At 42.8% G+C, this 27708-nt stretch overlaps 1 protein-coding gene across 7 annotated transcripts in view; it reads right to left on the minus strand.

Moving 5' to 3' along the window:
* Window positions 1-27708, minus strand: part of CUX1 (cut like homeobox 1) — a gene marked incomplete at both ends in the record, with an annotated part of 282299 nt that overhangs the window by 41920 nt on the left and 212671 nt on the right. The window contains 5 exons of one of the 7 annotated variants that reach the window (XM_082008641.1): window positions 645-833; window positions 5223-5525; window positions 23376-23432; window positions 24072-24237; window positions 25675-26501. The exons of the other annotated variants lie outside the window; for them this stretch is intronic. Coding sequence (XP_081864767.1) covers window positions 645-833; window positions 5223-5525; window positions 23376-23432; window positions 24072-24237; window positions 25675-26501 — 1542 coding nt within the window. The remainder of the gene's footprint in view (window positions 1-644; window positions 834-5222; window positions 5526-23375; window positions 23433-24071; window positions 24238-25674; window positions 26502-27708) is intronic. 7 annotated transcript variants of the gene reach the window in all.

Below are 27708 nucleotides of genomic sequence, written 5' to 3' on the forward strand. Positions count from 1 at the left end.
GGTGAATTTTCAGGATATGCTCCTTACTAAGATACCCAGTAACAACTTAGATCTCTCACAGGCACATACTCATGACCCAGCCGTTTATGCAAGCATGTACTAACACAATCACCTTCCCCCATCCCTATAAAGGCTACAAATTTAATTATTCTCAAATAGCCTTTTATAAAGACTGCATTTTTCTTTCCTCCTAGCGACCATCAGTGCAGGACTGGCAAGAAGCTCTCTCAGGAATCAATGCACAGTTCTTCCAGCCCAACATCTGTGACCAGCTGCAGCACTATTAACTAATAACCCAAAGCCAGCTCCCAAACTCACATTTCTCATTTGGTAAGGCAAGTTATCAGCGATACACCAGGGCCTCAGTAATTAATCTATAGGAGAATACAGCAATGATTTCACGACAGCTGGTGAATATTCAGGGTTTGGGGTTGTTTTTTTATTTGAGTGGGTTTTTTTTTTTTAGATGTATCTGCTTGAGCTAACATCAAATCAAGCTATGAAAAAGCTGTCATGAAGTCCTTTTGCATCACCTTCATAATACTGGATCAATGCTGCCTCTATACTATTTATGCAGAATTATACAAGACATGGTCATCTTTGAAGTAACGGAAAACATGAGTCAGCAGTCTGCTCCGAGTTACCTTTTTTCTCCATCCGTTTCATATCCATCAGCTTCTCCACATTGTTGGGATCGTTCAGCCACAGCTGCATGCGGACAAAGGGTTCTCGGCCCTTCAAACTCAGCTTGTGCCAGGGCTTCGGGCGAGCCAGAAGGTCTGAGACAGAGCCTTGTGTTAGCCCTAGGATTGTCTCCCCAAACAAACGCTGACCTAATATGAAATTGAAAATCGCATGAATTCATTCAGCTAAGAGACAAGGCTAATTAAAAAGACAGAACACGTCTATGAGATCATTCGTCAATTATTCTTACTTTAGAATTGCTTGAAAACCCAAAAGAAACATTTAGAAGAAGAAAAGCTCTCTCCCCAACTAACGTGTAAATATTGAGCTTTAGTTTAATCCTTAGGATCTGACTGTGGTAAAGAGGGGAGCTCAACACCTTTGGGGACCGGGACCTTACTTACAGTGACACAGTGTGCAAAAAATAAAATTAAGAGATTAAAAATACACTGAACTTCTAGCTAAGCAGGCAACTAGTGAGAGCAGTGAGGCTACTTAGCTCTTATGCAGGAGGGTAGTGCAACAGATTTGTTCCAACAGGGCAATCCAAACATTTCAAGCAATCAATGAACCAAGACCAATGCAACCCTCCATTCAGCAACGGTCATGTCAGCGTCCTCAAAGACACGGGTACGTATTTTCTGTGTTGTACTATCTGTAGTGTTCTAACTGTGTCTTACCAACTAGAAATAATCACATTTTACAATATAACAGCTTTTTTTACAGCCTCTACAGTACCTGTAGTTAAGAATACTTAATTTTAGTTCTCTTTCAAAATGCTGTTGTCTAGCAAGGTAAAAACCGCACGTTTTCCAATGTACAGCATTTGTACGTGCATAAGTTAACGTTAGTTTTACATGGTTAAGATCTAACTTTGCAAGGACTGTGGAAAATGCCTGTGCAGCTGAAACTCAACCATACAGCTGGTTTTCTAAAACCCTTCACTTCAGTGTTCTTCCTAAGCTAAACTGCCTTGATATGCAACAGCTTTTGTTACAAGACAGAGCCTGAAGTCATCTGAGTCATCGCCGGTGATTTCCGATAGAAGTGCAGCTATTACGGATTCTCAAGGTAACCCAAAGAACTTTCCATACTGATCAAGTTTAGGCCTCAGGGTCTCGTGTCTGATCCCCAGCTTTTGAATGCCCTCGCTAACACAAAGCAGAATGCTTTTCCTTCACTCCCCAGCAATGCCAGCAGTCTTACCCAGTGGCACCAAACAGATCCCCAGGGGACAATGCGGATGCGTGGGGGCTTGTGCTCCTACAGCTCTGCAGGACATGCCCGCACTTGCAAAAGCACCATCAGCTCTTGCCTTCACAGCCTCATCTGATCCTGCCACAAACAGCTTGTGGAAAGTATCTATTCCATAAACCCCTTCTGTTTGCTTAATTCCATGAACCTCTTCCTCCTCTTTCAAAAACACCCCAAAACCTTCCACCTGACCATTTTTTTTTGCCTGTATGGGGAGAGGAGGGAATGTGGGACCAGTTAAGAAGCTGCAGAACATCCCATTCAGATGCATGGGACAGGTGGGTCTGAAAAGCTTTTGGAGGAAGCAGCCGAGATAATGAAAGGCGGAAAGGGGAAACGAGGACAGGGCTAACTTGACAGAGTCTGCTAGTAAGCTCTAGAACTAACCCTAATGTTAAAACTAACGGTCCTTACAGACTGAACAGAAACCTAAATCCAGAATTCACTTAAGTTCCTACGTAATAAGTAATTTTCAACTACCCTCCGTATCAGGAAAATCAGACAAAAGAAGTAATTCAGGGCCAACTGGAGATCATGTGCATTGCAGAGTTAACCTACTCCCCGCTTCTGTTTACAAACATCAGTAAGGCCTGATCCATTTACCTTTAAACCTGCCAGCTACTTGCCAGATAAGACAGCAACTTTAAAATCTTTTAATTTGCCTTTGTAAATAACTTTCCTTCAACGTCGCCCACAGTTTCTAACCGCAGGCTGTGCTCAGGCTGCAATGCGAGCAGCGTTTCTTCCAGCGGCTGCAAGAGCTCCGACAGCCGCTGCCACCGCCCCTGTGGCTGCACGGGAAGTGGGAGCAGCGAACTGATCCGAATTAAACCAACCTACCAAGAATAAAGTGGGCATTTTTGACTCAGACCAACTGGTCTGGTTTATTGTGTGGCCACGTGAAAAGGAAAACTGACACAAATTAGCAAAAAGGTCAGAAACAAGCAGCCCAGAGCAGGGACTAGTAATGCTGCCAAAGGAAATGAACTTCAAACTACAGCCCAAAAATTAAAAATGCAAACGTGGAAGGAGGTAACATCATGTTCTTTAAGCGTTAAGGACAAAGCTAAAGTCGTTCGTGTCATTTATTTTATCCCAGTGTATGTCAGGACAGGATAAAACACCTGAAAGATTCCCAAAGTAACGAGGAATGTGTTGGAAATCATTCTCAGGAGGTAGCAGGTGTATCATACTCCACCTTCACCAGAGGACTATTAATAACTGCAATATTTTTAAGCACAGGTTTCCTAAAACTCCTGCTAATTCTCTCTATCTTTTTCCCTAATCTCCTTCACGCCTGTTCCCACTGAGGTAGCTCTTCATGGGCAAAGCTTTCTGTAAATTACGCTGGTTTCATGGTTAGCCCTGGCCCCTTCTGCAAAATCCCCACCATCGCAATCCTTCAACAGCTCACTGCATTTGCTTCTCGCTGTATCTAAGTTATATGTTGCCCAGCAGGGAATCGCTGATAATACTATGACATTTGGGACTAGGAATATAAGCAACAGCTCAGCGTTAACGCTGCCAGCACCGTTTGCCAAAATGGTGACTGTTGAACGAAAGCTAAAAGGCATGGGAGGAGCGACCCGCCAAACACATCTTGAATGGTTTCGCACAACCGTGGTCTTTACTGCCTAAGACAGAGAAACTCGTGCGAGTCAGACTGGTGCACTAGCACACTGAGGGCGCAAAAGGAGACATTGAAACTGGTTCCACACCTAATGCAGAGTTTGGGGCACATTTCCTGGCTCTTCTGCTGCTTTTTAGGCTTGTCAGCCACACTGTAGGAAAACAGAAATCATGGGAAATAAAAAAGACTAAGTAAAAATGGCATCAAAGCAAATGTAAACAAAAATACTTTTTCAAACCTCTCTGGAACACCAGAGCAGGTACAGCACTCAACAGTATTTTGCCCAAAAACTAGGGGCTTGAACCTGCAAACCCTTACCGTGACTTGTGGCTTTATCTCTACATTGTCTCCACTGAACAAGCAACCACAACCTACCCATGCCAATGTGCACGAGCAAGTAATTCTGCTGGGTTCAGTGGAACACAATCTCATGCAGGGTATGTCCATGATCAGGGCCATTTTCTTTTTTTTCCCAAATTATGTTAAACGAGAACTTGCAACCTCCCCCATCCCAGTATTTTTCCCCTTAAAAAAAAAAAAAAAATCTAAGATACTAACGTGTTATTCTGTGTCTAGTTGAAAAAAGGCTTCCTTATATACTAAAATAAAGGAGTTTTTACTTATACGGTCATAATGTTCAGACAGTATGGATGGAATCCTTCTCACTTAAGTATCATCAGCAGTCTAAATCTTAACTTTTTGGTCCCATATGTAGGGAATGGAGAGAAACTGGTACTTCTGGAGGTTGATTCATCCCAACCATCTCAGACATCCATTTTGAATATCTAAATGCAGGTGAGATGAATCCCATGCTAAGCCCCAGAAGCACGTGCAGGTAACACTGGGGCAGCCTTACTGCCTTTCCGCTAGAGACTTCAAAGGACTCCTAAAGGTTTCCCAATGCCTTGGGAGGGAAGCAAGTGTCAAACACATATGAAGAACTAGCGATTTAGAGGCATAGTGGCAGTATTAAGCATGGATTTCCCATACTCAGATCAGGTTATTCCCTTTGACTATTCCAAATATATAGCCATGTCAACATTACACTTAATTCCACACCCAAAAACTCATCTGTAAGCAAAAGCAGCCTTAGCTTTGCACATCTCTAAGTAAAATAACTGAATGGCCCCCCCATTATCTACAGGTTCATCTAAACCTCAACTGAGTCTGCATTTACTCTCCTAGCCCTACAGATACGCTAGGCTGCTGCTTGCGATGCACCTCCCTCTCTAGCCATGCTGGACTCCCGTACTTCACCTATGCCTAAAATGCTGGGGCCTTGAATCTATAAGCATGGGGAAAACAGCATTTCTCAAGGGGAGATCTCACTGGCTTTGGGGTTTTGGTCTTCGTGACAGCCTGCTGGACTGTATTTAGGGAGGTGGGAGCAGTATCTGGCTGGTGAGCCAGGAGCAGAGCTTAAGAAGAGCAAGGGTATGAATGACGTTTTAAGTAGAGTGTGAAAGTCTGAAAGGATTTTTCTACTGGCTTTAAAAAAAAACCAAACAAAACCCAAAACTTTTTTAACAGATGAAAGCTTAGGCCAGAAACAAAACCAAGTGTTCTTGTAAAGTCTACTGAAATATAGCTTAAAAATAAAAGTATGAACACTTTTATTTTATTTCAGTCAAGAAATGAGAATAAAGCAATTTACCAAGATTGTTGTCCGTTAGCACTTCTTTGACCCTTTTTGTAATGCCATACGTATCCAGCTCAGGCGACATGGCAACCAGTTCTTGAATGCTGAGTGCCGAGTGGCCCGACAGTGGCAAAGGTGTTGTAGATTGGGATTCAGAAGCAGGCGGCTCGCTAGATTCTTGGGATTTGCCATCCTTACTTGTCTCTATAGCGGGACAGGGTTGCTGTACCAATTCAGTCAGGCTTTTCACTGATTCACTGGAACTCATAGGAGATTCAGGAGCAGGACTGCAACTGGCAGAAGTCTTTGGAGTGCTTTCTGTAATTAAAAAAAGAAAAAAATCCCCACTTTAGCAATGTTTTGATTGCAGGATATTTAACTTTCCTTCTCATTTATATTCTACCTACTTAAAGAAATGGCTAAGTATGCAAAATGCTACTTGTTATGACTTGGTTACTAAAAAGTCTCTTTTTAAAAACAGAATTGTATCTTGAGCCATCTCTGCTTTCTTATAAAAACAAGATGTACAGATACAAATAAAAATCAGGAAGAAATAAAGTGCAGTAGTCTGTAAGGTTGCAAGAAACTTCCTTGGTCAGGAAATCTCATAGTTTTTCTTTCCACAACATTTTTGTATAAGGATGCTCTTAAATCTACCGTTATAGACTGGTTTAAGCCTCCTTCTGTGACTTGTAAGAAACTCACTCAGCCACTGTTTGGTAGTGTCAATGAGGGATTTTCTATAACTGATACAACTTTTTATCTTGCGTGTGTTATTATTTCATACTGTTTCTTATCACTGCATCACATTTTTGCACTTCTTTTTGCTCAGAAATAACAAGATTAAAATACAGTTTGTAATTATGTTGTATTAATTAACGTGTTTGCGAACCCAATGTAAAGATAGCTAGTGGACCAGGAGACTCCCAAATCTGTTATTGTGACACTTAGTTTAAAAGAAAGCTTTCTGAATCTGTTAATTTGCCAACGACAATAGGTTGTGTACAAAACGCTGTTTTCCCCTAAAAAATTCACATTTAAGTCTAATGGAACGTACCAACTGAGCTTATGCACAAAATCCAGACATCTAAGGGCACAGTCTAAACATTTTTAAAGCAAAAACATGTAGACAATGTAGTTTAGAAGAACAATTCCCTTGAAAAAATAAAGAGCAAATTTGATTTCTCCATTCACAGTTCTTTCCCATTTTTGGGGGATTGCCTCCTCCTCCTCCTTGCTGTCTCACATCTCATTACTTGACACGGTTAATCGCATGTATCTTGATTCATACATAGCGGATTCGTCTCGAGGTCTCTGGAGGAAGCTTACAACACTCTCAACGGTACAAGCATGAGGCCAGTCTACATCAAAAACTTAGTCCCTCCAACAGAATTGTGTTTTCCTGAGCGCTGCAACACTCCAGGGAGAGCGGTTCGCTCTGCGGGGTCAGGTCCTGTCACTACCACGGCGATGCCTAATAGCAAATATCACTATTTTTCAAGTTTGTTGCTTTGTTATCCAGAATACTGTCGAATCATTACAGAACACGCAGCTCGTGTTTCAGCACCGAAACATATCCTAAATGCTAAAGGAAAATTCCACATAAGTAAAAGTAGGGTTCAAATGGAAGAGGGTGCACAGTGTGATTGTGTTGTTTAAGGCAAGAGAAGCATTCCCGATGCTGCAGTTAAGAGAGGTTCCCCGACACGCTTCCATCAAGCTGCTCTCGCAAACCAAGCAACTGGGCTTTTTCCTTATGTTTTATGAAAGATGCAAACCAGGCAGACATAAAAAGAAAGCGAAGTGCATCTAAATCTTGAAGGCAACAGGGATCCTACAAATCTTATTTCTTTTCTCTGCTCACCCTAGGTCATGATACAACTGAATATAAAACCCAGCAAATGTTATTTTTGTATCAGGAGCAGCAAAGGAATTGTACTGTAAATTTGCCCTGATTCACCCATGCGAGGGACCAATTTGGCAGATCATCCATCTTGTTCACTGTACACTGTCAGGGATGGCACGAATTCCCTACATGATAAACAGATTTCTTCTCAGGTCTGTGTCCTTTAACCCACAGCAAGGTCAAAATTATGGCTGCCAAGCTAATAAACTGCACGGCGCTCGTTCAAGTTCCCTCTAATTTTGTCCCTTGTGCCAGCTTATACAAATCTTACTGAATAACTAGAGCAGCTGCGAATTTCCTATACAATTCCTCACCCGTGCACTGCAAACCACATGCGCACATGGAGCGCAGAAAAAATCCAAAATAAAAAAACCCACAACCACACAGGACTAAACAAAAGCATTTACTAATGCTTCTTTCTCCTTTCCCTGCCCAGCCTAATTATGTAAACAACAAAGGTAATCTATATTATCATCTATCACCGAAACGCTCTATGTTGCTCACATATTAGCTTATTTATATTTTATATCACACACCAAGAGCTTACTTGAATTTCATTTTTAAGACCAAGCTGCTGCTTATTTACTCAGAAAGGTAGGATTATCTGAATCTAATTTTGGAAGGCAGTACAGATGACAAACTGCTTCCCCCCGCCCCCCGAAAGACAGGTGTACTCCGATTTCAGATGAGGCATTATGCGCATATACTACAAATAACTCAAAATATGTTCCCCATCCATTTTTAGCATTTTTCCCTTACGGAAAAACATTTTCAAGATCGCATAAATATTTGAGGAAAAGATCCATTATTTGGAAAAGTCAATTCAATAATCAAATAATGCAAACATTTCCCGTTAATCGACTTAAAAAATTAAATAGACATTTAGAGTACAAGTGACTGCTGACAGAACAAAGGGGAAAATGGAATGTATTCACTATTACAGATTTAACTGTCAATCCACAGCCATTTCGCATGTTTTATGAAATAATTTGTCTGTATTCATTCCTCTCAAGTTCCTCACAGGACAAAAAAACCAAATTCAGGACATCTGAAAAATGCATATTAATATTTCAAAAGTAGCAACTGAACATTTCCAATGGAAATAACACATTGAAGGCTTATTTCTTTAAAGTGTGTTCTGCTTTTTTAACCCCAGACTTCACTTTCACTGAAGAAAAGCACTAACTTAAGAGCGAACCGATTTCTTATGAGTGGACGAGTGATGTTCACCGAACATTTACATGTTTTAGTGAGGAAGACATAATTTTGTCAATACAAGTGTAAAACTGCATTACAGTAGGCTGTGGGTACGCCATGATGCACAACCTGCAATCAACCCCGTGGGCAGCGTTTATTGACGAAGTTAAAATTTAATAAATTCCAGATAAACTGTGCTATTCCAAAGGGGTGTTACATTTTGCTTTCCACCAGCCTGTATCCAGTTTAAAACCTGAAGCAAAAGCCCCAAGCCTTCAAAAATAAGGTGCTAGAAGGAAAGAGCTGGAGAGATGGAGAGCATCACCAGTGATGAGGTCACTGCAGAAGCGGGGAATTTTTCAAGTCTTTTCCAGAGAAGCGAGCCATGCTCCGTGCCTTGCAGAGGATGGGAGAAAGATCTCGAACAAAGAGGATCTCCCCAAACTAGCTTGGTTCAAAGATGATGTCCATCAGGTCCTGAGCATGTGACGAAGACGCATCAGTTTAACATGACAATTTTAAATGATCAGGAAACTGTTGACAAACGTCATTAAACATTCAAATACACCATAAATGCCTGTAAATAAAATAAGTGATCCAAATCTTCTAAAGCTGCAAGTATAACTGAGTCATGAAAGGGCAAAGGCTCTACCGTGCAATTTTATATTATCCATTCAGGATATGGGGTATAGGGAAGTTAGGCACTTCCAACCAATTTTTAAAAGCACATTCAAATCTGCAGCATAGAAAATAATAATCAAATGCAAATCAAGTACTAGGAAGTGATGTCTGCATGAATGGGCCAGCAATCTGAAATATTTGGCAAGTGCAATTGGCCTCCATTCATAGCTAAAACATGGAGACAACTGAAACACCACCACGGCTATTTTGCAGTTCATGAAACAGCCGAGAGAGCTATGACCGTACAGTGAAGGAGAGCATTCAAGCCTCTGAAGGCAAATATGTCTTCATAAAGATAAATACATCTGATGCAGTTTGCGAACGCCAGAGCACCGGACTTGGGAACACACCAGTCCTGGCAGAACACACGGTCCTTATTCTTAAGTTAGGAAGTTCTTCAGTTTTGTTTTTTCCTCCTACAGTACTAGAGAGGGATGCATAATCTAAAATGAAGATATATAAACGAATGGAAACAAAGTCAACATTATACAAATACCTGCTGTTTTCTTTCCAAATACTATTTTCCCAATATAAAATCGCTGCTTGAATGACCATCTTACCAACAAAACCCCAGACTGCCATCACAGCTTGCCCACTCCCCTCCCCACCCCTTAGCAGTTATCAGTTAAGAAACTAAACAAACTTTGCAAACAATTTAGCACACAGAACTAGGGTCTGTCTAAGCATTTTACAAAACTGATTGAGAACCGTAACAAACGGACCTTGCCTTAATTATGTGAACACAGAAAATCTTTTGTGGTCTTGCGTTCCTTAGCCCAATGGATGAAGCCAAGTCATATTTTGGTCCCATCCATCCTCTACAACTTCCCCAAAGCTTCTATCATGACAGTGCTTTGGAAAATGTGAGAAAGTCTGAAAACAGAGTTCCAGTCTCAGTTCATGGGTTAGGGCAGTTGTCCTGAACTTAACATTAGATTTTCTTATTCTTCTCCAGCTCCATGCCGGGGTCAGGTCCCCAGTACTGGATCCTGGGTCCTGAACTGCTTAAACACTGGCTGTAGAACATTTTGGACTATGATTATCCCACTGGTGGCCTGCAAATTGCCTGGAAACTCTTCCCCCAACACTATCAGCCTGACACGTTCCGCTACGAGGTCTGATGGCCTTCTACCACCGTAATGTGACAAAATCCCTATAGGGTGTAACGAACCGCAGGCTGCGCTGGGCTCCGCTCCTGCGGACCGGTGGCACGCCCGAGGATCACCCGCTCAGCTCCACAAACTCAGCAGTCACAGACAGCAAATTATATTCTGCAGAACTGCTGGCACTGGTCAAGAAGGACCATTTTTGTGACGTACGGGACCTCTTCTGACCACGGGAAGTAATCTAACACGGCTCTCCATACAAAAGCAGCAGTATAGCTCAGATCCACCACACACTTCAGGACACCTCAGATGCAAAGACTTGCGGGTGACGCCTGCTACAACCTCCCCAGAAAATCATAGATGTTTACGTGACCTGACACCGGTCCCAGATGCATCCCCCTCAACAGAGGTATTTAGATGACGGAGCAGCGTTGAGACACGGATACGGTTTCACCAGTCCCAGAGGCATCACGCCGCTGTCTGCCAGCACGGGCAGATTCCTCCAGTGGAATTTCTTGTATGCATTTTGAGAGCTGGTTTGCCACTTTTGCTCAGACGCTGCCTCAACTCCTACAGCCGTGGCAGCAAACGGACTTTACATCCACTTGTAAATCAGAAACTCGAGAGCAGAGATTTGAACAAGAGCATCTGAATTCGCAAGCATAAAACACAAGCTCAACGCACCGAGCCTCTCCTTCCAGCATACTCACCTGCCTGTGAAGAGCACTCTGTACTTCTGCAGCTCAGGAACCGCTGGGAGAATAAACTGCCCAACCTTTGCTGCTAACACAAGCTTAGCTAATAAGCTGCAAAAGGCCTCATGGGGAACGAGGTACAAAACATGGCGAAGTTGGGGAATACCATGCAAAACACAGAAGGTATTCAGGGGCCTCTAAAAGGATTATGAAAAATATTATATTCTAAAGACAGCAGGCAGACAACAGCTGCCTTAAGTTTCAGAGCGAACTGGACTGAAAAAGCAGATCCACTATAATTTTCAGAGACAAATCTCTGTAGTTTATCTGATCCGCTATTTAAATTTCAATACAGAGTCCTCTATCTGCAGTAATAATAACCTAAATTCCATTTAGTGTTCATTTGAGCAGTCAGGATAAAGTCATTTCTTATTATCTCCCCACTGTGTAAAAAACAGCTTGAAGGTAGGAAGTCAGCAAGCATTTTCACCAAAAAGTAATTATTGTAAGTGACATTTTTACTGCTGGCATGCCATAAGGCGAACTGCACATTTGGAAGGACAAGTTGCTAAAACAAAATGACAGGGTACTCTGTGACATTCCGACAAGAACCCAAACATGATTTAACCGGCGCTTGGTTTGATGTACCACTTCTCGTAACGTCCAAAGCTCGGGCTTCAGGTTCATGCCAAACTAGTCAAATTCAAAGCTCCTTATCGAGGAACAGCGAGAACCGCCACGTCCTGCGCACGGCGGAGCGGGGAGGCAGCGAGGCATCCCGTGCTCTGCTCATCCCCTTTACGGCAAATTAGTGGGGAAGATGAAAGCAGACAAATGTGGACAGGAGATTTCTCTGCAACCTCTTAAAAGAGCATTTGCTACTTCAGGGCCTGCATTTACCTCCTCGTGCAGATGAGTTAATGGACAACAGCAGACCTGGCAGGTTGCCCGAGATCGAAGTGTCTCATACTGGGACTGGATTAGTTTCTGTTTTCCCCTGATGATTCGGCTGCCCATTCTATCCAATTTGTAGACCTAAAACCGGTGTACGTTGTCCTGAGAATGAGGACCTGATCACACAGCTGAGCGGTGGCAACATCCTCAGGACAACCGCGTTATTCTGCTTCCCAGGCTCGGAAAATTTCAGAGAGATTTTTTTTTTCTCCGACCTTCCAGCTAATTCTACCTTTAGCCCTGGCTGTCTTTGCAGAGTCTCCTAAAGCACCATAACATCTCTCCTGGCTAACAGTGGTGCAGTGCAAGTTTGCACTATGTAGTAACTCTGATGAGCATTTGTGGAACTGCACTGCAATACATCCCTCTGGCTAATTAAAAGAAAATACGCGTGAAAGCTGAACGCTTTCTCCCAGGTAGTGGCTTTGGTGGATTTACTTTAAGTGAGTGAACCTTGCCTATTCACGATTTGCAAATTGATGTGGCTTATGAAAATATGATCCTCCCTCCAGTTATAAACTCCCCCAGTTATATGTAGGGAGTATACAAACCTCCCTACTGTGTGCGTATATAATGATGTAAAATGTGTAGGTACGTGCAGTTATAGTTGCAGGCACTTGCTATAGTTACGATTATAGATTTCCACTACAACCATGCAGATTTTGTTTCACAAACGTTCTACTTTGGGGAAAAAGTTATTTTGGGTCTTGGCTCAGAGGGAGATTTTGTGTGGATGGGGCGAGGGATCAAAAGAAAACCCCTTTAGGAAAGGCTGCAGATGTGTGCGTGTCTGCACTGAAAGGGGAGGAAACCAGCTTTGGTTAACTCTGAAATCACTGGGGCAATACTAAAAATAAAAGTCCTCATTCTGCATATATGTTAAGTGACAGGAGCACATGAAACTATCTGAACCATCAGGGTAAATGTTAGTACTTGAAAGAACCTGCTTCTGAGTATTGTTAAAGGATTACAAGGTATTGCTGCAGTTTTATGTTGCATTTTTGATAATTATATCAGCTTTGCACTTTATTATAAAGAAGTGTTTTCGGCCATTCTAGAAACCAGAAGGAGAAATCAGATGACGTTCAGAAAAGAGCAAGTAAGATGGGAGCTGGCAATAGACTCACGAAGAGAGATTTTCAGCTGGACATTTGAAAGTACTTAGAGAAGTTGGGTGACCATTTCTCCGTTCAATGAATGCACAACCACAGCTGCCTCAGACAGTCTTGGAAATCCCACTATTGTGCCCAAACCCACGTTAAGACTGTGACTTCTCATAGCCAAGAACTGGCAACACATCAGTTTAAGGCATTCCTGTCGTGGCTCCATCCTTTACCTCTGTTGCTGCCTGACACTGAACCACAACTGTGCTGACCCAAGTGGTTGGGGGAACCAAAGCTGTGAACCACATTTGAAAAATAGCTGCTGCCACACACCTGCAACACAGTACGGGTGTAAGGGATTAAGAACAGGAATCGGGATCTCTTTCCTGACTTCATTTGCAGTGCAAGCCCATTAGCAAAAGGCTGTTTTTTCATGCCAGCCCCAGTGTCAGCATAATGAGGAAAGTCCTAGTGCAGCCTTCTGAGTTAAACGTTGCTCGCGGAACGACAACTGAAGAACACCCTGTGCCCAGGGCCATCCGACCAACTTTAAAACCAAGCAGAGGCATGTCTAGCTGCTGTGTGATCTATGTCTGCTCAGTCTGGATAGCGTGCAGTGAGGAACCAGGGCAGGGGATTGTCCTGCTCGGCTCACAAGCTTCGACCGGGTCAGATCTTCCTCCCTGTGCCTGCCTCTTAAGCCTTTGCCACGTGGAGTATGCCAGTGCCGTCAGTTGGGTCTCACCCCTCTTTCTCTGGCCGCTGCAGGAAGGCATCACCAAATGCCCTGGCTGGTGAACGCTCTGCAGCCCCTCACACACATCTCCTGAGCCCACACCCGGCATCGGCCAGAGCCTTATCACTCTTGGAGAGGTGTGCTGTGCCCCACCGACACAAAATGCCTCAAGAGCTGAAAAGTTCTGTTCTGCACGATACATGCACCACGCTGCGCCTGGACGCGGGGAGGCAAATCCAGGTGCTGGTACAGGAGGAATGGCTAAGTGACAGAGCGCTGGACAACTGTAAGGCTGCATAAACCCAAATCATCAAACTTCTACTGAATTAGGAGGACTCTGGTACTTGGCTGTCCTCTGCGGCATGGATGGGCTCAGGTGGGGAGTACAGGTCGCTACGAAAGGCACCCTGAACATCCAGGATGTCCAGAATCTTGTGCAGAAAGATACAACTGGAGTTAATCCATTACAACTAAAAGTTGCACTGAGATATACTGGACTTTGGAATAGACACACCAATGCCTGACACAACCGCACCGCCTGATAAAACTTCCAAATAAACAGCATTAAGACACACTTTTGAAATGGGAAGCATGAGATTTCTACATAGCCAAGATTTTATGGGCTATTTTACAACAAATTAATTAAAAAAAACCCCAAACAACTTAAGAATTCTTTTAGCTGGTAGTAGGGACACACTCAGAAACATCAGAGCAATGCTCAGGTCAGGCCAACGCCCCAAATCCTCGCCCGGTCTCACTGGCCAAAAGCAGATGTCTACAGAAGAGGCGAACAAACACAGCAAGCACGGAGGGAGCATCTCCTCAAATGCCCCCCTCTCACACATAGCTTCTTGGGCCAGAAGTAGGGTCTTTGCACTGAAGAGTGCTGAATGATTTTTTTTTTGTTTTTACGTATCACCTTTAAACAATTAAAAAACCCTTTCTAAAAAGAAATCAGATTTTAATTTCTGGCTTAGTCAGAAGTCAATATTTAGAAGTAACTGCTGGAAAATATCTTCAATAACCTTATTATTAAAACAGCTTGTGTGCAGAAGCTTTATTAAGGACTTTCTGAATATTAAAACCAGTATGTCCTGAAAGCAATCAATCAAGATGCCACAACCCCACAGTTATATTCTTAGAATAATCAAAATAAATGCGTGCACAATACCTTTTGGAAAACAGAGCGAGAGCTTTTAGAGGTTCTGCTGCAGTTTATGGTGTCTTTGTTGACTTGCTGACCTTGTGATTAGAGACTAACTTTAACGCGTTACCATGTTTATGATCGTTTGTTGTGCTCCTTTGTCGTAAGCCTGAGTGTGAAGGTATTTCTATGTCCTCCTTTGAGGTTTTAACCTCTTGTCTGCTCCAGACAAGAGTATGAGGCAGAATGCCTATGTGTGCTGCCTTTAAATATATCTCCCCCCCGAACAATGCGGACATTCTTTTGCTACGGGCAAGATACAGCCGGGATGGATCCGACGCTAACGACTGCCCGCCTTCCGCCGTAGAGAAGTCCTACCTAACATCCCCAGCACGGTGGGTTGTTCTTCATCTTAGAAGCAAGCAGTCGGAGAGGAGCGACTGAACCCCGCCACACTAAATGCACTCCTCTTCGGGAGGAGCACTGGCTGAAGTACTGAAACAAAATGACATTTACATTGTATGCAACAATATTATAAAAGCTATTAAGGTACATTATTTTACACATCCTCATAATCTCTCCATACTGCTTTACTTAATTTGTGATAAAATTGTTGAGAAAGGGTACTTAATGTAGGACAGTCAGTAAAAGTAATTTATCATCTTCCCGCTTCGGTGCTCACGTTATCAGCGAACTCATTTTCTGCATTCATCATGCAATCAGCCTATTATTTGCATATTAATCAGGCAGTGGACCATGAAAGAGCCGCATCCCAGCCAAATGCTGCACTATCTCAGGAGGAACACTCAGTAATTATCATACATCAGTGTTATGATGTGGTAATTGATTATAACATCTTTCTGTTGCCCCTGGGGAGTCCCATTGCTAACCCAGCTTCAGGCATTCTGTGCAGATTTTTCTCTGGAAATTAGAGAAACCATTGCTGTCCTTTTATTAGATTTTTTTTTTTTACCTTTACAATAGACAGCGCTCTGAGCATTTCCAAGTTTCTTTTGCTTTTTTTAATTTTTTTTTTTTCTTTTAAATGAAACCTTCATTAGGAGAAAACCCACCTGCCTCAGATCAGAACAACTAAAAAAAAACCCAAAGCAGAACAGTTGGTCTCGTTCTTCATCCTCTCTCTTTCAAGGTCTGGTGGCTTTTTAGGTGCTGGTATTGCTTACATAATACCAACACAACAAGATGTTGCAACTTCAATAGACAGTAATTGCAAAGTTCGCATAAAGGCAGTTAAACTGCTTTATTTAGGTGCCAAATGAGAGGCTAATTTTGGTCCTCTCGTAAAGGACAAATGAAACATCTGCCAGTTCAAACTTGCGCTATTTTTAGGACCCACGTTCCAGAGGGGTAAAAGAGAGAAACAAACATAAAACGCACCCGTAGCTACACAGCAGCCGATCTCACACCTCCTTCGTGCGTGCGAAACCGGGCAGAGGCGCGGGGGGCAGCTCCCGCCGCCGCCGCGCCCGCCCCGACCTCCCCTCGCAAGCGAAGGGGCACGGGGGGACGTCTCGGGAGAAGACACGGCGGGGACCATCTCGTGCCGCGTGGCAGAGAAGGATGCTCTGGCCCGGCTCCGCGGCGGGCAGCGCCGGCGAGGGAATCGCGCAAGGACAACGCTACTCCCCGGAGCAGCTTACTGTCCCGGGACAGTCTCATCGGAGAGACCCTGAGCGTCGACAGCAACGTGGGGATATTTTGTCAAGCTCAGGTTTTGCCAATAAATAGTATCAAAAAGTGCCCGAATTATTCTGGGGAATACTCACTCTTTTCAACCCCGCTACAGGGCATTATAGATACAGCCAAAGAAAAAAGAATCTTTGAAGTTGCTACCAGCAATACCTTTGACAAGTACAAATACAAGACATGTACTATCAGGCCTGTTTTACATTTCGTTTTGTCACTACATTTTCTCCTTTCATTAGGCTTATTAATTGGATATTTTTCTATTTTCACTTTTATTTAAATTTGATCTCAAATCCACTTTGCTTTGTTTCCAATGCAAGTTGTGTTCCTTATCAGATTCAAAATAATCACTGGATTGTTTCATGTGCTGTTTCTCTGGATGGCTGCCGGCAAATTTAAAAACCTCCAATACCCATCAAATTAGGTGAGACAAATTCATCCGTTTTTCTCCTTTCCTGCTGCACCCCAATGCCAAGGACAGGCTAGCAGGTAACTTCGAAGGTATTAATTTTCTGGTAATTTTCTGTTTTTTTCTTTTTGGGAATGATCTGCTACCAAGTAATATATATCTATAATTAGAAGAGGATTTCATTGTTAGTCTAACAGGCTGTTGATTTCCCTGTTTCAGAGCTACTTGTTGGAGAAGACAGATGCCTCGTAGCTCTATCCCCATTATAAGATGGGAATAACAACCCTCGCGGTCGGTGCTAGCACACCTTTTTTCCAGTATTTTGGGAGGAAAATAGCCCATTATCTGTTCTTTGAATTGAAAGCAAGGTAATTTTCATCCAGCGGAGGAGCATTTTGTAATTTGCTGAGCAGCGGTTGGGCTGTTGCCCGGGGATGGCCGAGGACACGATGGCTATCTCCGTCCCACCGGTGGCAGCCACATGGCCACAGGGGCTGGACCTCCAGCCCCCTCCTTTTCCCACAAGCAACCAAAAGACCAACGTGAGCTCTGCCAGCTGCCAGAGCCTCCTATTACCAACAGAAAAACCTTGGCTCCCTTCGGAAAAGAGCCCTTCTGACCTTTTCTGCAGCTGCCAGCCCATGGGGGACAGATCCCGGCCATCACCCCGGCTCCTGACCCCCCCGGAGCTGCCTGGCCCTCCCGCGCCACAGCACGACTGCGACGGCCTCGCTCACGTTTCAGTGCTGCTCCAGTTATTTTTATGTTTGGCTTTCTAACGCATCAGCTCGGCACTTCCCACCCAGCTCCTCCGTGGTTAGCAGCTGGCAGGAGAAGCCCCTGCGCCTGGAAGCAGGGAGGGGAGGTAACGCAGGCCCCCCTCCCCAGAGGAGGCTGCTCATCCCCAAATGTGCAAGTGGAGGGAAAAGAAAATGCTGGTAATTAATGAAACGAAGTAGTAAGTAATGAAATGACGAGCAGTGGAATTTACAGAGCTCTAATATTCAATGGCCGTGGTTTCCTTTAAACCAGGCCTGAAGAGAGTGCAAGGAACTTGCATGCTCAGATTGATGCTGAAGTTACAGAGGACGCACGTGTTCACAAACTGCGACTGCCTTCTAGCAACTCTTATGCTAACCGGTACTCCTAAAAACTACCTGAGAAGTGCAGCAGCAATAACCGTCAGGAACGCTTCTTTCTTCATACAGCTTAAAAAAATATATTAATTCATTAATTCTAATTTTTAAAAGTTAAGACTTTGAGAAGGAGGCATTAGTGTGCCTGGCTAAATGCTACTGCAGAGCCGCACAGGAGCTCCTCGCTTGGAGATTTTTTCACGCACGCCAAAGGGGAGTGAGCGTAAAGGACCCACATTCCCAAATTAACCACAGAAATAAAACATAGCTGCAACTTGACTGGGTAACTTCTCCAAAATGAATGCTACGAACCCATAACCACACTTCAGAGTTAATTAAATTTGTCTTCAGAATCCAGCAGGACTCTCCTCTTCGCCGTATTAATATGAAGAGTGTGTTGGTGCTTTGTCATCCTAATTCAGCCGCAAGGAATATCTGCCTAGAAAATAGTGTTCACTCTCTGATTATATATTTCACTTTAGCACTTTCATAACAGTAAAGCTATGACCACAATGAGGACGGAGTTTAATCACCGGGTGGTTCAATGGACAGAAAAGAATACAACTAGGACAGGAATTTCTCTACAAATACCAACTACTTGCAAGGCATCGCTGACGGACAAAGGAACACGGCCATGCAAGACAGCATGCCGGGGGTGGACAGACCTAGGGAAGAGGCAGAAATGACCAGATGATGGCTAGCAACGTTATATTAAGAACGAACTCGAAACACTGACTTCATGCTGCATTCCCAGGTCCCAGTAAGGTGCCTTGACAGCGGTTCTCCCAGCTTTATTGATACCAGAAAGGCTGCCAGGAAGGTTTTCATGGTCCAAATGTCAGGGAAATGGCACAGAATATGATCACATACATTACAGACAGACTACAACAGCTGCCCTTATGAGGCGCCAACTGATATCCTATGGTTTGAAATCAAGACAGCCACGGCCAACTGCTTCAGAACCGTGATCTCAAGCCACGCCGAAAGAATGTGGAAACTTCACCAATACGCGTCAGTGCGTTTCGGGGTTAGCACGAAGATAACTGTTGGGCTGATTCAGTTGTTCAGCTCCAAACTTTAAAAATGCGTTTGCACCTAGCACAAAAGGAGACAACCTTCTCAACCAAACGCAAAGACTCAAAAATTGGTCATCAAACATAAACCACCTATGCAAGGAATTCCTGCAGTCCAGCTACTCAGCTACTAAAAGCCACGTGATCTTCCTTCTCTTCCATTTTATAGACTGCATTAACCACAAACATTTCAAGGCATACAATTTTATTAACTTGGAATGCCAACAAATGACTGCTCCCTTCTTTTTGATTCAAGATCAAAAAACAAGTAAAATTTGGGAAGATCTGTCAGCATCGCTGGACCGATCACTTGTGTGATTTCAAGGTACTAAGGATTCAGTTCTACACATGCTAATCCCTATCGTGCTCTGGAGCATCATCTCAGAGAGCTCCGCTCATCCAAAGCAAAACAGCGAAAACAATGGAAGAAATAATCATGAACCATGGAGAGACGGGGGTGTAAGAGCTTCTCCATTGCCACCACGTGCCTAGTGAGCGCATCACGATGGTGAACCCGAATACGGACCACAAGCCTGAAGTATGCTCTCTCCCCACTTCGTTCCTCCCGGAGTAGCCAGTGCGACAGCATCCTTCCGTCACCGGGCAAGCGGGAAGATCTACCCAGCACACACCTGCCTGCTCTGCTGCTTCTGTACTGAAGAATTTTTTTTTTCATTATTTAATTTCAAATTACAGGAATACGCATTAAATAAATGGATACTTGGGTTTGTCATCATTCCGCAACGTGTCTGTTACTAACATAACTACAGTAAACCACAGATTGCGTTCTGATTTTTTTCAGATTTCTTTCCCAAGGGATGATAAGAAGTAATCTCCCTGTTGTTACACATGTTTTATTTTGAAAATAAAGCTTTTATGCATATTTTAGTTGATCTAAATACAGTAGATCTTGGGTTTTTAAATCGCCAGATAATATGCAATTATCTCAAGCTAGATTCTGATTTTGAAACAAGCTCTAATTAGCTCCCCGTTTTATGCTGCTATAATCCTTTCTTCAACTCCCATGAGTGTTACTATTGCTAAGCAGCATGAGGTTAGGAATGATGGATGATACCCAGAAAGGAAGACAAACAAAAGGGAAATTCAAAATCCCCTGAGATCACCCGCAGCTGTATCGGCAAATGAAGATTTCCACATTAGGTCATAAGACGACCCTTACAGAAACACATACCAAAAAGGCACGTCTTTTTCCCACTGAGCATTTGCAAGTCTTTAATGTAGTATATAGAGAGTATATGTCCTTCACAGAGGATAAATACAAAAGTGAATAAAAAATCAGCTTTCCTGGGAGTAGCTATGAAACCAGCAGCACGAAAAAAGAAACTTTGACTTAATGTCATATAGATGCTCAGTAAAGGCGTAAGACCCCAAAATAAAACAAATAAGAGCTATAGACAGTACAAGTTTTTAGAAAAATATCGAAGCACATAAACCTTCTTCTGGCACATGGCTACCGTCCAAACCCAACCCAGCTCTGATCATCAGTAATGCAACTAAATAAGGGCCAAATTCATCATCAAAAAATGCTGATGCAGTTGGGTGACACTAATTCAACTTTTTTTTCCCATGTGATTTGGTCTGTGCTTTTGACACATAAATCATTAAAAAGGCAGATTTACCCAAGGGCATTAGAGCACTTAAGTGGAAAGAAATACACAGAAAAAAATGTTAGAAAAGGCGCGGTGATACAATTTTTGACCACCTAGGGTACAGACACCATTTTTGTGTAAAACATGTTCATTGAAACTTTCACAAAATCACCAAAGCCTTGATGAGAGGTCACAGCCAGAAAAATACAGATACATACATATGGCTATCTCCGGTTGTAATTTCGGTATAGACTGTGTTCTCTGAAAATTCATAAATACAGCTCGCAAAGAAGCAAAGTAAGCCTGGCTCCTCTTTGCTATCTCTCTCTCAAATGCTCATCCATTCATCCTTACATTTAAAAGACTGATGGGTCCATCTGTCCACGTGTGACAATGGAAAACTACTGGACAAAAGAACAGATTTTCATGAATGAGGTGTTAATCAAAACCTTATGATCTAGAAGTGTAACTAACTGGGTCAGAAATCCAGAAAATCTTGCTACTTTGATAGAACAGTGCCAAACGGTAATGAAAATACTCACAGCTAATAAAAGTTTGAGACGTTACTATGCATGTTGACACTCTGTACACTGAAGACCTTCTTGGCAAAGCACTCAGGAGCCACTGAATGTATTAGTTTAATTTCACTTCTTTCCCCTTCATGCATTCAGTAAGTTCCAAGCCAATTATATTACATGGAAAAGGCTCCAGACCTTTTCTCGTTTCAAAATTGTTCTGATTAATTTCTGTTTTAAAATTACAAGTATGCAACCTTTTCTGCCTTGATTTTCCTGGGAAATGTCTCAGAAGACCAGAAAATTGGAGCCGTCTTTTTTTTTTCCCTGCCCTGGAGTGGAGGATCTTTCACAAATGCGTAATTATTATTACCTTTTCCAAACTGTTTGCTGCGCTTTTAATTACAGAACAGCTGCTAATAAAAGAAAATTACCAGACTGCCCTTCCTCATTCAAATAACGTGGCTTTGCTTTTTTGCTCTGCGTGGTGTCACAACCTTCCTTATTCCTTTATACAGAGAAAGGCACCAAGAAAGGAACGTCTTGTACAACAATTTTATTTTTAATCATCGGAAAGGAGGAAGAAAAGGGCACGAGCCCATTTTCTAATTTGTAAGTCTGCTTTAAGGAAAGGAGGGCAATCATCAATAATATGATTTTATTAGCTGATAGGAACGTGTCGCCTCACAAAGTATTAGCTCAAGGGCAGGAACTGACAAACGAGATTGGGAGTGTGGGAGGGGAGCAAAATATCACAGCAGCAAAACTGAACTTCCTGAAGGAAATCACTTTCAGCTACCAGCGAGCCTCACGGGAATCCATAAGGTGGTCGGATTTTAATGCTATGGGCTTGTCTTTCAGTCTTTTATAATTACAGTTAGTCATAAATATGATGATTAGCAATAACAATGCAGCCTTTTCCCAGCTCCTCTGATTTCAAATTCCTCTTAAAATGGCTACAATTAATTACTCATATTTTCCATGCTGTCTTAGGCGTTTATAACTGTAACATTTAGTCTTGCGTAGTATCGATGCTACAAAAAAGTAGTCAATGGCACGCTTTTAATGAACATCGCAGGAAATTTCCATGTTCGTTAAATGCTTGGCTACAAGTAACAATAGCCCTATGATTGCAAATAATTTTTCCCATTTTAGTTGTGTTTTCATGGCTTGTTTTTACCAGGGGCATTTTTTTTTTTTTTTGCTTTTATCTATTTATTTTCAACTGTTCTTAAGAAAAACATGGACTGAATATCTTCACGGATTTTCTTCTCGTAAAATCTTTTAGAATGCAAAATAGTTTCCCAGTAGAGAAAAAAAGTAGTTTGCTTGGGATATTCAGAACAAACCCAGCAAGCTCCAGAAAAAAAGAAGAGTGTTTCAGAATGGGAGAAAGGTGGAAGAAGAGCACAACCCACCCTTCTCCGTATCCTGAAATGCAAGAATTCTCCAATACAGGGCACTGGCTGTAAGTACAGAGCAGGGCACAAGTATTTTTCTGGCGTACAAAACAGCCCGAGTGGTTTACGTCAGTTAAGGCTATCACTGGTAAAAAGTCTGTGTGGGTAGAGTTTGGTATCTAACAGCAGGAACACAGCTGTTCCCTTCCAGCCTCCTTCCTATACTGTGGCCATCTTATAAAACCTTTAGCAATTCACTTCTCTCTGACAACTCGTCTTTGCTGCATCTGCTTTTTTGCAAACGGAAAGGGGAGAAAAAAAGGTCGGCTTGGCATATTTGATGGAGCTTTTGAAAAAGAAAGCTCTAACGTGGTCTTTTCCCCACCTTCAAATTAACAAAGCAGATTTTGTGCAAATGGAAGTGGGGAAAAAATATGCCAGCGAGTGAGGCAGCTGGAGTATGTAGCTCACATTACAAACGAAAGGCTTGTTTTACAGCCATTGTCACATGTCAAGTTGATAAGCTGAACTACGGTAAAAAAAGCCCTACAGAGCCAATGATCTCTAAGATCAGACAGAGTCTCTTTACCTAATACATGCAGCTAAATACGTGTACTCCCTACATCTGCCATAGCAACAAGGAGAGAACGAGGAATTAACTGCGTTAATAAAAAAATTGAAGGGTCTCCTGTATGATACAACAAAATGCAAGAAACCTCTCGGCATCAAAGCAAAAGAAACGTAACAAAAGCACAGAGAATTATTTCAGAGCAAATCATTGAAACCAGCTGATTACCTGAGCTTGCACATCCCTGCTGTAGGGAATCCTGTAATGATGTCACAGAGTGAAGGACTAGACAAGAGAGGAGAGGAAAATCAGGGAACAATAAAAGGAGATGCCAAACCACAAACTAAACAGTAAGCAGGCTCAACAAATAGCAAACCGCTCATCTCGGCACGGGCACGCCGCTCATTTAAGACAGTGGCATTATAAGGGAACAACCGAGGCCAAACTCTAGTCTGGCCTTTCTGTATCAATAGGTATTAGGGTAAGAGAGAGCCACAATAAAAGCATAATTGCAACAGCATCCCCCCTTTAAAGCTTAGTTCTTCTAGCTCACCTCCTGCGAAAGCCATCGATATTCTCCTAGGAACGATAAAAATCCCCTATGCAACCCTAGAAAACAGCGCACAAGATTTTCCAGCTCTTTGGCCAAAATTTTTTGAATTACGTATCATATTCATGCCTAGATAATATCACCCTAATTAGGAACTTGATAACTGCTGCTTATCAATTACACATAAACAAGTGCTTCGTTCGTAAACATTCCCAGGGCATCCCCCTAGGGACTGGCCGGGCTGCGAGGGCGGACGCTGCCACTTCCAGTAACGCCTGGGCTAGCACCGGGTGCAAGTCTCGCTTACTGCAAATTTAAAAAAATAAAAGATTTCCTCCTCCTCAACTCAAACGACATAGTGGAATTTTAATTACCTTGTCCTTGTTGCTGCCCTTGTGCAGGCAGGACACACTGTCCCAGCTCACCATTCAACCAGAGCTGCATACGAATAAATGGTTCTCGGCCTTTTTGGGTCAATTTACTCCATGGCTTTGGCCTGGAGAGCATGTCACTGACACTTCCTTGGGACAGCCCCAATACCTGAAGTGAAGCAACCAAGAACGGCACGTTAACACATTTGATGTGGAAGGGGGGTAATTTAAGTCACTTTGGTTTCCTTTACTGCTGCATTGCTCAAATCGGTTTTATACGGACAATTAGTAAAACTGCAAAATGACGTCTGTAGGTAACGGATGGAAATGCTTTCCTCCCGCCACGGGTTCCTTCTGGAGCGTGGGTTTTTTCCTGCAGGAACGGAGCGGCAGCACAAACGGCAGAAGGATGGTGCGAGATTTGCATGCTTTTCATATTTTGTGTCAAACAGTTTCATCAGTTCTAACAGGAAAAAACACAAAGTCCGGGCACACACAGGCAGATAAAACAGGAAATGATTGGCATGTATTTTGTTCTCAAACAAAAATAATTGGGACTTTTGAGACTAGGCCTATATTTGGTTGATTTTTTGGATATGAATTATAACGATGTGTGTTTTCACCTGTAGCAGCGGCTGCTCCACGTAAGCAAATATTTAAGAATACAGCCGACTGCTGCGAAGGGGGAATTTCAGACAGGCAGAACGCAATTACTTGCCTGGAATTCAGCACAGGTACAGGGGTTAAAAATCATACTTAATGAAAGCTGCCACGGGATCTTTAATGACCCCAAAAGGTCAGGCTTTTCATTTTACATCTTAGTGAAAGGTAACAGCGCAGTGCCAGCTCCTATTATACTATTACATTGATTCAATTCTTTAAAGAAAGAAGAAACACCAGATGTCCACCACTTCTTATAGCCTGGGAAGCGTGTTCTGGTGGTTGGGGACCCCCCCAGAATCCCACGTGTCGAACGTTTAGGGCCCACAACGTGAGAACTTCAGAAAGTCTTATCGTATATCGCGTATCTGTAATCAAACATTGCTTAAAAACGTCTCAAAGCACACTAAGATACCAAGCACCAGGTATAAGAAATGTCTGTGAATTCTTGACTTAAGACTAAGGAGAGGTAGGGGATTTTCAGTGTGTTTGTTTAAATACCCTTGTGCGCATTTCCAAATATTAAAAAAAAAAGGAAAAAATGCTCTTGTGTCCACAATCTTCACTTATAACAAATTTAAGACTCTCCAGTCATGACAATGGTATTACTCAAATATTCCATGAATTCATTACATTAAGCATGAAATACTGAGCCTCAATAACATTTGCTTCAGCTTTCAATGTTTCTAAACTCGGGGGCCCCATTTCTAATTACAAGTGCTGAAGCCAATCTTTGTATAGAAACTTATGCAATTCACAAAGTACAGGAAAACTAACACTTTCCTTTGTGAGCTTATTTTTAAAATACTTAAAATACGAAGCAAAAACATTTTTCCGTAAGACATACGTGGCATATCCCCCTCCGTTAAACTGAGCTCCGTACTGACGTAAGGAGCACAACGCACATTCACAATACTGGTGGAACAAGAGATAACCAGTTCTTTACCTTTTCCCCAAAGATCCTTTGGCAGATGCCATTCTTTGCTAGCTTTTCTTTGACCTGCCGCGTTAGCTCTATCGTATCCACTTCCTGGTACATATAAATCTCATACTGCTCGGGTGTCAGTGGAGGAACTGAAGGTTTGGATGGCTTTGACAAAGACACGATAGGGGATGAAGGGAGAGGGCTATTTTGTGGCGTCTCACTGCGACTCGCCCCAGTCATGCTCAATTCAGAACTCTGGGAGTACGGAGATTCAGCGTTTGGCCACTCTTTCCAATACTCTGAAGAAGATGGTCCTTGGAGCTGGCTACGATCTGGCCTAGTCTGATTGCTGACCTTTTCTTTTCCACCACTGGCTTCCTCAACTTTTATATCTTCAGGAAGAGCTGTATTTCTTCTCTCATGCTGCACGGTATTCCACCAATGGTCCTTCCAAACACCACCACGTCCCAACTCATTTTTAACATGCCTCAACATACCCTGGGCAGAATCACTTATTCCATGAAGCTCTAAAACAGGTGCCTCCTGAGGCTCCTTTTTGAGCCCAGAGAGGTTCTGCAATGCAGAGATACTGGAATCAGTGACAGATGAATGTTTCTTCAGGGATATGGCCAAAGGAGAATAGCTGGAAACCGAAGACATTGCAGGTGTAGATACTAGTTTGGGGGAGAGGATAGAAATGTCAGCTTGAGATAAAGGTGGTGTTTTTAAGGCAGGTTCAAGGGCAGCCTGCTGTGCCTCCATTTCGCGTCGGGCTTGTTGCAGAATGGATCGAATAGCATCATCAGAATTGCCACTGCTAGATGCAGAAGGCGGCTGAGCCGGCTCAGCTATGAAAAACAACCAAAAGACTAAATGCAACAGAGGAATATGGCTTTATATTCAACATGTGCTAACTGTACATATTTCCCGGTCAGAAAAAGGGCTGCAATACATTTCTGGAAGGGAGGGAGGAGTTTTCACTAAGCACAGTGAAAACTTTTCTGCACTTTTCAAAATAAGGTAAGATTTCCAAAGTTCTTCCCTGGAAAATTACTGTAGCTGCCAAAGTGCTGGACATTTCCACGCGCAGACTCAGCTGCAGAAGTCTAGTACTACTTGCCTGTTATCCACCATTGTAAAAATTTTCAAATAAATGCCTTTGAAAATCAAGCCTTTACCCCTTCCTCCCCCACCCCAAGTACTCCATAACATTTTATAGTTCTATTTACAAAGTTACTTAAGCTTCCACTACTCTCTATCTCCACAAATGAATCGTAACACGCACTCAAAACTGAACACAGCTGCATTCACCTGGACGGACTATTAATATCCTCTTCCAATATAAATAAGGTGCGTCCTTTTAACTCCAAAAATTTAACACAGAAATTACAACAAAGCAAGAACTTTAGTAAGAGACTTCATTATTTCATTTGACAAGCTAAATACGCTCCTGCTTCCTGTTTTCTTGTTCCATGGTCCCAACCACTGAAATAAACAGCTCTACAAAAATCAGGCTGATGCCTGGCCATCGCTCTCTGCCTTAGCCGAAGCCCTAGCATGGAGCCACGGGCACCTTCAAAAGAGAGAACACCTAAATGCAGTATTTCAGTGGCAAACAAGGACTCGTGTGGCTGTGCTGCAGCAGTCAGGGATGAGCAGAGATTGGAACGTGGGTGTAGATTATCTCTGCAGAGCCAGAAGGTTTTTGCAATGGCATCTGTTTCCATTTAAGTTAGTCTCCACTGAGGTCCCCAGTGCTTGAAAACCAGTTCCTCTAAAAGCTATTCTACAAAGAATGGGGGAAGTGAAGCACTAGATAGTAACAGGGAACCCATACACTGCAAGGAGTGGTCTCAAAGTGAAATAAGATTTGAAACACACTACATATTATTCTAGTAACTTTATGCCTCATCGGAATAGATTTCTGAATTTGCCTCCCTACATTCTTTCCTGTCACATGATACAAAATACATGAAAAGCTAAGAAACGGGAAAAAAGACAGTGGGACTATCTCTTCTGTTTTATCTACTGCTTTCATAGAGAGTTTTGAGGGTG

This window comes from Phaethon aethereus (genome assembly GCF_964289735.1).
Source record: "Phaethon aethereus genome assembly, chromosome: 19".
Classification (NCBI taxonomy): domain Eukaryota; kingdom Metazoa; phylum Chordata; class Aves; order Phaethontiformes; family Phaethontidae; genus Phaethon; species Phaethon aethereus.